This window comes from Candida orthopsilosis, assembly GCF_000315875.1.
Source record: "Candida orthopsilosis Co 90-125, chromosome 1 draft sequence".
NCBI classification, from domain to species: domain Eukaryota; kingdom Fungi; phylum Ascomycota; class Pichiomycetes; order Serinales; family Debaryomycetaceae; genus Lodderomyces; species Lodderomyces orthopsilosis.
The window spans coordinates 367,472-381,518 of NC_018292.1; the positions used below are offsets into that span (position 1 = coordinate 367,472).

At 37.2% G+C, this 14,047-nt stretch overlaps 3 protein-coding genes and 1 pseudogene across 4 annotated transcripts; 2 read left to right on the top strand and 2 right to left on the bottom strand. All coding sequences in view use genetic code 12, as the record gives it.

Moving 5' to 3' along the window:
• Positions 1 to 4: 4 nt before the first annotated feature.
• CORT_0A01680 (hypothetical protein) lies at positions 5 to 166 on the bottom strand (the record flags this gene model as incomplete). The annotated part of the gene is made up of 1 exon (XM_003865952.1): positions 5 to 166. The coding sequence occupies one exon, from the start codon at positions 164 to 166 to the stop codon at positions 5 to 7; it is 162 nt and encodes a 53-aa protein (XP_003866000.1).
• A 1,427-nt stretch (positions 167 to 1,593) lies between these two features.
• On the bottom strand, positions 1,594 to 3,060 carry CORT_0A01690 (annotated as a pseudogene). The gene has a single exon. A coding segment is annotated over exon 1 (1,467 nt).
• A 510-nt stretch (positions 3,061 to 3,570) lies between these two features.
• On the top strand, positions 3,571 to 5,727 carry CORT_0A01700 (Sec2 guanyl-nucleotide exchange factor; the record flags this gene model as incomplete). The annotated part of the gene is made up of 1 exon (XM_003865953.1): positions 3,571 to 5,727. The coding sequence occupies one exon, from the start codon at positions 3,571 to 3,573 to the stop codon at positions 5,725 to 5,727; it is 2,157 nt and encodes a 718-aa protein (XP_003866001.1).
• A 2,882-nt stretch (positions 5,728 to 8,609) lies between these two features.
• On the top strand, positions 8,610 to 14,018 carry CORT_0A01710 (Bni1 formin; the record flags this gene model as incomplete). The annotated part of the gene is made up of 1 exon (XM_003865954.1): positions 8,610 to 14,018. One exon carries the CDS (start codon positions 8,610 to 8,612, stop codon positions 14,016 to 14,018), a length of 5,409 nt encoding a protein of 1,802 aa, XP_003866002.1.
• Positions 14,019 to 14,047: the final 29 nt, after the last annotated feature.

Genomic DNA, 14,047 nt, shown 5'->3' on the forward strand with positions numbered 1-14,047 from the left:
GAATCTATTTCCTAATGGCAAATCCAAAGTAATCGCCCAAGAATGAACCTTCGAATTTATTTTCAAATTTTCTAGCATTAGCTTTAATATCAGCCATAATTTGAGCTTCTTTTTCAGTGGCAGTCATTTTGATTGAAGGTTGTTGATGTTGTTGAGTGGCGAGCATCTTTATGAATATTTAATGGAAGTATTTGTCTTTGTAAGAACTTGATGCGTTAATTGATGAATAGAAGATTCGAATCGTAAATAAGAAGAATCTTGATGGGTTTATATATTATCTGAAAAAAATTTTCTATACCCCCTTTGTTATGACTAAGGTTTGTTGGTATAGATCTTTGTGGCAGTATAGTCCTCGAGGGATTTTTACTTTATGACTCGGCTGGGTGGGTGGAAGTGGTGTATTATACTTTTGTGTTAGCATGCGTTGTTTATGACTGGCTAACCTTCCGTACTACCGTTGACCGCAATACCACATAATAATAAACTGCCTTTAGCTCGTATTGCATATTTTGTATAGTTTTTCCGAAGAAAAAAATTTCTTTTTTTCTCCATTTCTCAATTGTTCTGCAACGCCTTTAAAATAAGATTTGCTAGTGTGACTAATAATAGACACAATTTCGATTGACTTCCGTTGATACGAAAAAATCTGTCAATTCTCGAAACCACAACAAACAAACAAACAAGCAAACAAGAGAAAGATTCATACAAGACAGTTATGTACCTTAAGCATTAGTGACTTCCATTCGTCCATTGCACTACATCAAGTCCAGTTCAAACCTACACCACATTATCATCTAAACAATGAGAAATTTAGAAATACAACACTCATTGTAAAATTAGACAAACGTATTGATTCAACAAAGGCTGAGTTTTTGTTGTGGTTGAATAAAAACTCCGATTTCTGCGTCCTCTTTATTTTTTTTAGATTGGGTGAAGTTATTGTAAAATTTGTTAATTGGCTACAAGGCGACCCAAGAAAAGAGGGGTAAGACACGTATGTGGCATTCAAAGAAACAGGAACTTTTCCAACCACAAAACTACAATTTGTTGAGCCATTTTTGAGCTTTTGCATTTTTTCGGAGTTGAAAGAAAACAAAGGAGAAAATTTTTTAGCAAATAATCAATTAATCAAAATTATCTCAAGTATTGACTCGTTTACGTAGACCGAAGAGCGAAATTCGGTACCGTAGAGAGTACATGACTATAGAACATTGTCTCTTGCCTTCACTGTAAAATCAATATTTGTGGATGGGTCTTCTAGACATGTATATAGTTTCTTCTACTCAATTCATATTTATTTCACAAAAATGAACTTCCATATTAGCACGTGATGTCGTCATTTGACAAGTTGAAAATTTTCAATCTCCAATTTTCCGAGCCATTTATAGAACTTGAGCCATCGTGATCTATTAAAGATGGTTTAGTCAGCAGATCACAATTTTCCATATCCGCGTGTAAAACTCATAATCTATTATCAAGGTATTTTCTGTGAAAAAGTCTCAGTTATGAGTGTAGATTTGGTCAGTAAATTGGCGCGAAAATTAGTTGCAGAATAGGAGATAGCCAACGTCTCAAACCAATAAATTCTCTTTATTATCTATCACCTGGCACATTTGTTACAGTCCCCATGCAACACACTTTCATCTTCTCATCAAATCAACCATTCAAATAGCCTCGTGGTTTCACTGTTCTATCCAGTTCACACTGGAATATACAATTATTAGTTCTAGTATATTCAATCTTCAGGTTATTATTGAGGTAGAGCAACACCACATGTTGGACTTTGAACCACCCGTAAAATACAGTCAGATGAACCATTTCAAGACCTAAACTTGGTGCACCACCAGCTTTTGCATCAATTACTTCCAAGAATCTGAGTTGTTGTTGTGATGATATTAACTACACAAACCCTCGGGTGTTTGCAGTGTCGTTTATCCGAAGACTACTCAAATTGGACGAGATTAAAGCGGGGTATAATTCAAAGGGTGTACTGTATAATACGTCATTTGTAGACGCGTATGTCTCTCTTGATAGTTTCTTCAAGTGAGTATGTTTTGCGACAAAGTGAGCTAGTTCAATAGGTCTCTCTGTGCCTATGAAAATATTGAGGGAGGTTAATTGTGGCAATAAGCTCAGTCTGAACTCAACAACTGTATCTCCCTGTTCCTGAATTTATAAGGATAAATAATGTAGACAAGGTAGTGTAGAAGAAAGACAAACAAGAAATGAACTTTGATGATCGCCACATGCCATTTCAGTAACTCGTCTCAACTGAGAAAATCCCAATTTTGACAAAGCGACCATTTTGGATAAATTCTCATCATCAACAGCAGATACAATTGTGTCATTGAGTGAAAGTGATGCCCAATTGGGTAAATATCGCAATATACTCTTCAAAAATGTAATTTTAACAATTTTGGTGACTAGGTTTTGCCCTGCAAAAGAGAATATTCGCAACTTGTCACTCACTCGACTCACACTATTGGCCTTGATAAGTAGTTCATCAACAATCACATGTAGTTTAACTGCATTATAAAATGGATTAATTTGTTGACTAAACTGAGGAAATTCAATTTATGAAGATCCCCCAATTTAACATCTTTATATATCTCATTCAAATAATTATCAAATTGAGAATTGAGAATTAAAGTAGTTAGAAAATGTTTTTCAGGCAAATTGTATGAATACTTCAAGCGGAAATTATCAATCTAACCAAATAAAATTTTGTAAATTATAGAATTTAGTGAGCATCTGAATCAAATCTTAATTTAATTGGTAGTCGTATATGTCTAATGAATCAAAAAGACTCTTGAAATGAATTGGGTAAACATGGCTGCTATTAATTGATGTCTTGTTGAAAACTTCAATAAACCGTTTCAATTTGAATGAGCTATTGATGTATGTTTTACCCGTTGTTCCATACTCATTGGCAAAGATATTGGATTCTGGATCGATAATCATAAGGTGATATAAACATTGTTTGCATAACTTGTGTATTTTCTGACAAGTTTTGCACGAGTTTAATATTTCAATTGAGACAATGGTCGAATATATTCTCATCGATTTCAAATGGTAAATTGTTTAAGTCGAAATTCCTGAGTTGGAATTCAAGTGGTCTTTTGCAATTGACATATGTAGCCTTTAGGTTTGTTGGGGGTAACAGAGCTCGTTAGATGTCTAGTCTCTAAATTATTGTAGATTCTGCAATCAGGTAAGCTGCACTTAAGCTATTCAGAGAATTGTGTCATTGTTTTGTGAAACTATATTGAAGCAAAATTCACGTGATGATCATATGCCAAATCATAAATCTTACATATTTGAAGCAACGTGCAATTTCTTCGAAGGGCAGAGGCGGTACACGTTGAATGCATCAGTGGTGTCTCTCAGCAATTTTCAGAGACCAAGCGCTTTAGAAGAATAATAGATCGTAGTTCAAACATTCCATAAAGAAACAGAGCAATGCGACTTTACGTAATCTACAGTTTCAATTTGTCTTGAAACAAAAATTTAAATTACGCGAGGAACAATTACGTGGAAATCAGAATCCATAATCATTACTCCCCATCCAGAATGTCAGACGAAGGAGATATAAACAACCGATTGGAAGAGGAGATTGGTAGTCTATCCACACGGCTAGTTACTGCTGTTAACAGACAAGTTGAATTGGAAGAGACAGTTTTATATCTACGCAAGACGATTAACGAACTACAATCACAAAATGCCGTATTAGCCAAAAGCGATGAAAATTACCAATTAATTCTACCCAAATACCTTAAGCTTCAAGAGGATTTTAAAGAAGCAAATATTAAAAAGGAAGTTGCCGAGAATGAAAATGGTCGGTTAAAAACCGAAGTTGACGATTTAACTGCCACGCTTTTTGATGAAGCAAATACTATGGTTTCCAATGCTTCAAGAGAAACTCATAACTTCAAAATCAAAAATAAGAAATTGTATGAAGAAATTGATGAGAAAAATATCATCATTAGTAACTTACAGGATCAATTACAAGATTTGAAACAAATGTTTCTTAAAATGGAAGATAAGCAACGTGTATTGCTTTCGTCCAGTCATAATAATACACCCACTTTGGAACAAAAAGAATTCAATACCGATACCAATTCCATCGATGAAAATTATCAAGTTCAGCAGCTTTCAAATAGCTTGTATGCACCATTGATAACCTCATTACGATTCGATTTGAATAACTATAATAAAGATTTCAAAGGGTTTGTATATACATTGATTAAACCAGATTTCGCCCTTGATTCAACCCATTTGAAGAACCTCGCATATTTCAAGCCAATATGGACTGAAGAGATTGAAAACACTGTTGCTCATATACCTAATTTACCATCCTCAACATTACTCAATCGATGGCAAAAGAATAAAGTATTTTGGAGTTCATTGATTGATGGCAGAGTCTCCATTGAACCTATCAAAGGGTATAGTGAAGGCAGCTCTAGAGCTGCGAATGGTAAAGAGGTTACACCTGAATTGTTATTAATTGCAATCAAAGATCCATGTGCATTTTGTGGAGAAGCAAGAGGTAAGTACCAAGAACATTGTCGACTTCATCATTACAAAATCTATGAAGTAGATGAAGTAATGGTTGCTTGTTACCCATTATGCCATTATTGCGTGTTGAAATTGCGTAACTTGTGCGATTTCTTTGCCAAATTGAGGGTTATCAAGTCCAATGTTTTTAAGTTGAAGCAAACTCATTTATTTGATGAATATGTTCATGGTGGAACAACAACTACAACAGGTTCGAATTTTTATAAAAGAACCAGTTCAAGCTCATCCTCTACTGTTCGTTCAATTACATCTTCATCTGCTGCTGCTGCAAGTGATCCAGATTTAATAAACGGTCATATATACGATTTGAAGTTAGATGAGGAAGAAGAATCAAAATTGATCAAGATCTATCTTGTACTTGCACAAATCAGACTTAAGATATTTTACAGTAAATTGGGGTTGTGGGAAAACGTCAATCAATTGAATGATTTAAATATTGAAGAGATCCATTATGAAACATTTTCAATTTTGATACCGGACAAAGAAGAAAGAACAGATGCAAGCAGAGACCATGATACTACAACGACGTTAAATAAGTCGATTGATTCATTGACTTTAAGGAAATCAATCGACTCATCTGCCGCAAGAAAATCATTTGATTCAGTTGCTGCGAGAAAGTCGATTGATATAAAAGAAGCATCAGATCCAATAGACCCAAAGCAGTTGGTGGACACTAATGGAGCAACTGAATTAAACCCCGGCTCGAGTGATTCTAATGCTAAGAAAAATGTTGCTTCACTACCACCAGCGGGAAAATCAGATAATGCGCGATTGGCAAGCCCCGAAGGCGATTCAGATACCCGTGAGTTTGAAGATGCCAAGACAGAGTGGAAATCAGAGGTAAAGCAGGAGTCTAAATCTCCACTGGTGCCAAAACAACACGAACCACAAGTACCTAAACCGGAACTGAGACAGGGGCCAAACCTGGCTACAAGCACACCTGAAAAATCAAAGTCCCAATCAGAGCTAACAGAAGCACAATTGTTTCTACAAAAAATGAAGACTAAAACCAATAGTCCCGATGAGAAAAATAGTGGGTTAAAACGTTCAAAATCAAGGAGCAAAGAATTTAAAGCCAAGATGGATAAAGAATTAGATCAGACACTTGAGATGTTGGCTGAAAATATGGAAGCTGATGGAAGTCAAACTTAGGACATACTATTGGAGTAGTAGCTTTAAAGATAATAATTGAATCATGGTGGATTGTATGTAATAGTCATTATATATTGTTGATGAACGTTTAATTAAACCAAATTTCGCTCTTGAAATTGAATTTAATTGGATTAATCAAGCCCACAAAGAAAGTCCGTCGCAACTTCTTAATAACACAAAAGGTTTTACACCATCTGAAAAGCACTAGCCATCCATTCAAGTATTCTGTAGTTCGACACATCTTTTAATATCGTGTTGTAATTCTACCCTCTTTAACATCAAAGAGAGATAGATAAGGAATTTTAATGCACTTAGTTATGAAATTGTTTAACATTATATAAGAGTAAGATTTAAAAGTATGGCACCGTCAGCAGATAGTAAAACCATAAGTGTCATTATGGATCACTTTCTAGACAAAAATCGATTACGACGGGAAAACTTGAGTTTTAACGAAAAAATAATGGAGCTAAATAGGCTACGTGTAGGGTTGTGGAATCAGGTGGCTTAAGCCGTGAATGAAAATAAACAATTGGAAATAGAGGAGAAGCGTTTGCAACAAGTATGGGGTAGCATTTAGGTAAGGAAAGAGAGACAAAGGTGGGTGGGGATGACAATAACCAGGTGAAACAAAATTCCACTAAGTTCGGAGATTGATTTACTTCTGCATATCAACTTTGAGAGAGACCTATTTTGTTTTCAATTAGTGCTGAGGTGTTATAAAGCCAGCTTAACTAAGTGCTAAAGAAGATAGTGTACGAAAACTTTTAAAGGAAATTGCGTTCTGGGCTGTCGGATAATCTTACTAAGAAATTTTTTCATTAGCTTCATTGTATACAGAATATATACCGTTTCTCCTTTACTTTCAAGTTCTGTTCTCGATAGTTGAAGTAAGCGGCGAAACCCTTTTAGTCTGCTCCCTTTTTTTGCTTCTTTTAACCAGCTAAGTCTAGTTCCCCCGTCACCTTTATCTAATTTTAATATCTTTTTCTTCTGGACAACACTTAGCAATCTTTTTAAAAGAAAGCAACACTTGATGATATTGAGAATCTAAATTGGCGACTCTTTTCTCTGATCAAGAAATCAAACATCCACTGAGGTGAATACACTTTGTTGTGACATTCATTGACACGCATAGCACGTAAAACGAAATGTCCATGTGGTAATTGTTTTAGATCACTCGACAATTTATTACCACGCGTTCAACCCGCATATCTTCTTCAAATACTATCATAAAATAGAAAATTATTTGCATTTTATTAAGTACGCTTTTTCCCTTTCATGATAGTTTAGACCCATTTGATTGATGAGTTTCAAGCGTGATAATATACCCTCAATTTCAACTCCATCGTCTTTGAAGATCTTATTGTTAGTTAAAGTAGCAGTAAAGTCATTGGTCATATCAAATCAAACAGCATTATAGGAGTTTGTTGCTGATGACGTCTCCTAATGATGCAACATACGAGGTTTTATGATTTCTCCATGTTCCACAGCTGAATTTTCCTAAATGGACGAGTTCAATATGGTTATATTTTGGCCAATAATACAACTTTTTCCAATGCCCGATTTTTTGGAACTATTTCCATCACCAACTTTTGATTTTATTCCAATTGCAACTGAGGTACTAATATTATATTGTTGTGCAAGTAAAACCTTTTATCCTTGTAAACGATGTTGATTTCAAGTGTAATGAAGTATCAGTTAAATTGACATCAGAAATTACTGGACAACACTACCTTGTCTAAATGTCCTTGAAAACTGCATCACAAATACCCCAACTTTCCACTCCAGCTAAATAATCTTGATTTATAGATGTGTAAACTATTTTTCAATAATTCAATCGTCTACACTCCACGCAAGAAATCACTTCTTTAATATCGAATGACTAATCCCTCAACCATCAACTCCTTCAACCAAGTCGGGGTATATATCAACTGACAATTTGGATTTAAACTTCTTATTGCGCCTCGCTTTCAAGGCGGATTGCAAAAGAGCAAAAAAAAACATAAAGGATAATCCCCATAAAAGGATGTTTAACCAGCGCGTGTTGCCTGTCTTTAAATTTTTTTTTATTGCCGACTTTAAAAACCCTTTTGTACTATAGTGAACGCTAATAAATCAATGTTACCACTAAGTGGTGATTGACATTCCCACGGCCAAAGTTTTAGTTATGAGTAAAGAATATCCTTTCCGGGCTCTTCTCTTTTACAAATGTCATGTATGATTTGTTTGCTTTCCTGGCTGTTGGGTCTCTACTGTCTCTCTCGGTTAACACTTTTGTACTACAAACTTGGGTCAACAAAAATCAAAGTGCGAACACGAGTAAAGCCTACGGTGGGCAGATCCAGTTTTAAATGATGCGTCTTTCATTCGTGTAGGGGGTCCTTCATGCATGTTAACATCTTATTCAAATGCTTTGCTACATTCTATTGCATTTTTTGTTTAATGATATGCATATCATTAGAAACTCACACTACTTTACCTTTCACTTTTTAGTATCACTCTTCTAATACAAGTTTGGCCAAATAGTCACGAGGGTTACGCACTATATAGAATAGTAATAGTCACCAGCAAGTACCCTTACACTATCACATGCAGAGCCATTTTCCTATTTTATATCCTAATATAACTTCTTCTTCTCTTGTAATTGCATGTGGGTCGTTTTCAGTTTGTTTTGAAATTTCTCTCTCTACATATTTACACCAACAATTAAAAACACTAAATTTTTTTGTTCTTTCGTCTTACTTTTACAACCACCTATTACCTGGCCACACGTCACACACGCCATCAAAACACGTACGAGTTAGTTTTAATACACATATTCATCTAACAGCCAACAACATCAACACCAACAACATCAAAAACGTGCTGGAACACACTGGACAATGAGAAGGAAACCAGTGGATTCCTTTAGCAATAACCCACCAGCTCCCACTAACCCTTATCAACAGCTGACCACTTTTAATAATCAATTTAGCTCACAAGTAAACGATGAATTGAATAGATCTCAACCTTATTCGTCAACCTCATCAAAGCAACAACCCCAACAACTGGACTCGGCATCGGGGGTGGGCAATAGTAACAGCATTCGCAAGTCTTCTAGTTCCATGTTTAGTTTGAAACGACATAGAGATAAAGACACACAACTGCGTCAACACCATCACCTGCACCATATAACTGACAGTCTATCCGATGTGTCGTCAACGGACTCTGCAAGCATTTTGTCAGCAGGTACGCAAATATCATCCCACAGTAGACGACTGTCCCAAAATCCGTATCGGGAACAATTGCAGTTTCAACAGCAAAACCATCTGCAACAACCAATTAGCTCACACCAATTGCTGCAGCATAGCCTACCGCAGCAGCAAAACTCCCATTTCCCCCCTTCAAGATCATCCTCAGCGGCAAATCCATCATCATACTCAACTTCATCCCAACATAATAGGAAATCGTCCGCTTACAGTGTTTCTACTATGGGTACAGAAAAGGCTGCTTTCAATCCTTATGATACGCCAACACAATTATCTCGCCAACAAACTAATGCGACTTCAAACACGAATTTATTAAGCAGAATGTCAACAAATATATCACTCAACTCGGCCATGAAATCTAATAGAGGCTCTACAGATGGAGATGAGAGGTTTCATTTAGAACGTCCATCTTCTGCATTTGAAATTGATAAAATGTTTAAGGCCATGTTGGAAAAAATAAATTTCAAGAGTTTACCACCACAAGCAATGAGAGACTTGTTGAACTATGACACAGATAGAAAGTGGATGATGATTGAGCAGGAGAGACGAGCTGAGCATGAAAGACAGCTTCGATACGTCCACAAAACCAATAGCGAATTACCAGAAACTTATGCTAGATGGTTAATGCTGAAAACAATAACAACATCACAACTAAATAATTTATGGGTACAGCTAAGAAGTGAGCCAATATCTTGGGTACGGGAATTTGTTTATGACTGCCAAGGAGATGCATTGTTGTCATCGTATTTACAGAAACTCCACGAAGGAATGGGAACGCAACTGATTATCTCAATCACGGATGAAGTGTTTGATAAGGAGCATTACATAATGCGTTGTTTGAAATGCGTTATGAACCAAAAATTAGGTGCAGAAAGAATCAAAACGGATGTCGATCTTTTTGTTAATGCTGTTAGTGGCAGTCTCCTCTCACCCAGATTGCTCGTGAGAAAGTTGGCAACTGACGCGCTTACGTTTGTTATATCATACAACGCTAACGATAATGGGCGGTACCATAAAGTACTTCAAGCTGTTGATTCATTGAACGAACGAATACTCTATGATTTTGAAGATTATGATGAGGCAAATGCTCGTAAGAAAAGAGAGTTGATTCGTAAACCGCCTCCAGTAAGCTGCAAGCGGTTTGAGGTGTGGTTGGGATTGGTTGAGAGAACCGTTGATGCAACAGGTAAATTCAACTCGAATGTTGGTGAAAGAGAAGAAATCAAATCTCAGTATGTGGGATCCACCTCGAAGGAAAACCATTTACCTGACTACTGCATTGCAACAATGTTATTCATCAACATCATAATCGAAAGTGCCACAGATTTCAGAACGAGATTCCAGTTTCGTGGACAATTTCAAGCGGCAGGATTGCATCGCTTGTTCAGCAAATTTCAGACTTTACAACAGCTGTTGCTCAATAAACATATAGAACGATACTTGGAATTGGCTAAAGATGATGAAGAGGAAATGAGAATTGTTCTGGGTTTCGATGGTGAATTGAATTTCAATGATCCTGTCGACTTGGTCAAATCTTTATGGGAAAACTTCAGAGGGTCTGATAACCAAAGTCATTTCCTCAGTACAATGCAACATTTGTATCTCATCCAATCAGAAAAAAAGAATAATAAGCAGGAGTTAGGTCAAAGTTTGCGAATTCTTGACAACATTATACAAAATCTATCATCTCAACAAAGTAGTGATGAAAATGCCGCTTTGAACATTGCTATAAATAAATTGCACGCCAACATGAGTACTGATGATCAGTACAGACGTGCATTAGAGGAGGTAAAGTACTATAGAAAAGTGGCCGAGGAAGCCACTGCAGAACGAGATGAAATGACGAGGCAGGTCGAGATGGGTGCAGAAGGAATGATTACAAGTTTGAAGAATGAGGTTACTGAACGTGAGTTAATCATTGAAAGATTTAGAAGAACTAACGAGGAGATGAAGGAAGAAATGCGTAACTTGAAGACAAAATTGATGCGAGAAAAACAGGAGCAGGAGCTTGAAATGAGGGAGTTTTTGGTTATGTTGACTAGTGGTGATATTGAAACTTCGGTTTCCAAAAAGGGCAAGAAAACGACAGCATCGGTCAAGACTACAAATGCTGAATTAGCAGAAAGGCTAAGGAAAGAAATTCATCGTCGTAGGGCCGAGTCGAGATTGGACAATAAGCGTTTGGGTACTCATGTGGAACCACTGAAAAAGTTGAGGGCTTTGAGGGACCAAATGGGTGATCTTCAAAATATTGCTCGAGAATTGGAAATGACCGATTTTGATACATATAGTGAGCCTCAGTTGGAGGAACAAAGTCCATCAGAACCAGAAGTTGTTGAAATCGTGTCAGGATCAGATTCAGAAGTTGAGTCAGAACCGGAACAAGAACCTGAAATAGTCTTGCCGCCTGTTCCTTCTCCTGGAAAGAAGCGTGGAATGCGCAGTGACGATTTGACCAAACTTGATGGCTTGAGGAAGAAATTATCCAACTTGCAAAGCGAGTCCAACGACATTATGAAATTCAACACCAGTTCCATGTTCAACAAACAAAAGTACCTTGCAGTTGAGAGATTGCAAGAGTTGGAGTCTAGCTTTAGTGACTTTAATATTGACTTTGGAATTCAAAATGAGGACGATTACACCTTTTCACCAGGTGCTGATGATTCAATTAAAGACAAGACAAAAGAGGTTTTGAACGAAGTGGGGAGATTACGCAATGAATTAAGAAATCAATTGGCAGAAGCAAATAAACCAAAATTAGCAAAGAAGAAAACCTCAGTGATGGACAGACTCGAGGACAAGTACATGAAAGGGAAAGTACAAACGAATGCAGACGTTTCTAGTCAAAATGTAAAGGAGCACAAAAAGCTGAATAGAATGACCACAATTGGTTCCATGGATCCTCGATTCCTCAAAGAATTAAGCAATAAGGTCCAACTAGCTGAACCTATCGACATGTCCAAAGTCGGTGTTAACGGTGAAACAACATCGGCTGAGAAGGGAATGAATGAATTTAGTTTGAAGTCAGCACCAGAATCTGCACAACCAGGAAATGATTCTGCTAACTCGACTTCAGGACCATCTCTACCTCCTCCTCCACCTCCTCCTTTGCCCCCATTGTTGGGAGGGGAGTCACCCAAGTCTGCTTCTGCTTTACCTCCGCCCCCGCCACCTCCTCCACCACCTGCATTTTTGAATGGATCTACATCAGCGCCTCCTCCACCACCTGCACCACCTTTCCCTCCACCTTTGCCAAGTGCTACATCATCTAGGAACTCGCCACAATTACCATCACCAGCCTCAATTGGCTCACCAATTTTAGGAAATATCCCACGACCCAAGAAAAAGCTAAAACAATTGCATTGGGAAAAGATTGATCATACTGAGGTCGACAATTCATTTTGGAAGGAGCCAAATTCTGATACACTTGCTAGTGAATTGATGTCAAAGGGTGTATTTGATGAGATTGAAATTATATTTGCCGCTAAAGAAATTAAGAAGTTGGCATCAAAGAAAAAGGAAGATATGGATAAGGTGTCATTTTTGTCCAGGGATGTTGCACAACAATTTAGTATCAACTTGCATGCTTTCAGTTCATTGTCAGACGACGAACTTGTCATGAAGGTATTGAGGTGTGACAAAGATGTTGTTACTAACTTATCTGTACTCGAGTTTTTTGGCAAAGAGGAGATCACAGAGATTACTAATTCAGCGGTCAGAAACTTTGAGCCATACTCAACGGATTACAAGACTGATGAGATCACTAAACCGGATAAGGATCCATCGGAGTTGCAAAGACCGGATAGAATATTCTTGGAGTTGATGTATAATTTGCAGCATTATTGGAAGTCAAGAACTAGAGCATTGTCCGTTATTGCCCAATACGAAAAGGATTATGATGACTTGGTTTCTAAATTGAGAGCAATAGATGCGTCGGTGGACAGTATAAAAAACTCAAAACATTTGAAAGGCGTATTCGAGATTATATTGACCGTGGGAAACTATATGAATGATTCGTCAAAGCAAGCTCGTGGGTTCAAGTTGAGCTCATTGCAACGTTTGGGTTTCATGAAGGATGAAAAAAACAGTATGACATTTTTGCATTATGTTGAAAAGCTTATTCGTACACAATATCCAGAGTACCTCGAATTCCTTGATGAGCTAGCTAAGTGTAATGAAACTGCAAAATTTTCAATTGAGCACATATACAACGATTGCAAAGATTATGTTCAAAGTATAAAGAACGTGCAAAGCTCAGTCGATATTGGAAACTTATCTGACATATCCAAATTCCACCCACTGGATCGTGTTTTAAAGCTTGTTTTGCCTGCATTGCCAAAAGCATCAAGAAAAGCGGGCTTACTTCTAGATCAAGCCGACTTTACTTTGAAACAGTTTGAAGACTTGATGCTTTATTTCGGTGAGGATGCACAGGATCTGTTTGTGAGGAATTCTTTCATCAGTAAATTTACGAACTTCATGAAGGAGTTCAAACGTGCACAATCTGAAAACTTGAAACGTGAAGAAGAGATCAGAATTTACGAACAAAGAAAGAAATTGGCAGAGTCAGCTAACAAAAATGGCAGTGGTTCCAACACTCCAAATAATGCTACTGGCAATGATGAAGATGAAGGAGTCATGGATTCGTTGTTGGAAAGATTGAAAGCAGTGGGACCAGCAAAAGGAGAGCCATCATCGGCTCGAAAGAAAGCTTTAATGAGACGCCAAATTTTGGAGAACAGTCGTAAATATTCCAATGATGGACCTCCGTCCCCGACAAAATCAGATTCTTTTGACTTGCTGAAAGAAGGTTCAGAAGGATTGGCTTCACCTGTTGATGAGAATACAGATGTTTCAGACAAAGATCGTACTGAGACTGAAAATACCAATTTAGATGAGAAAGATGCTCCAATCGGATCCAGGGCAAGGAATTTGTTGCAAGAACTTCGTAATGCTAACGAGGAGGGACCTAATGGTGAGCTAACAGCTCAACAATACAGACTTGAGAGACAACGGAGGAAAAACCAAGCCGAGTCTGGATGATTCTACTTAGATACCTTATATATATATAT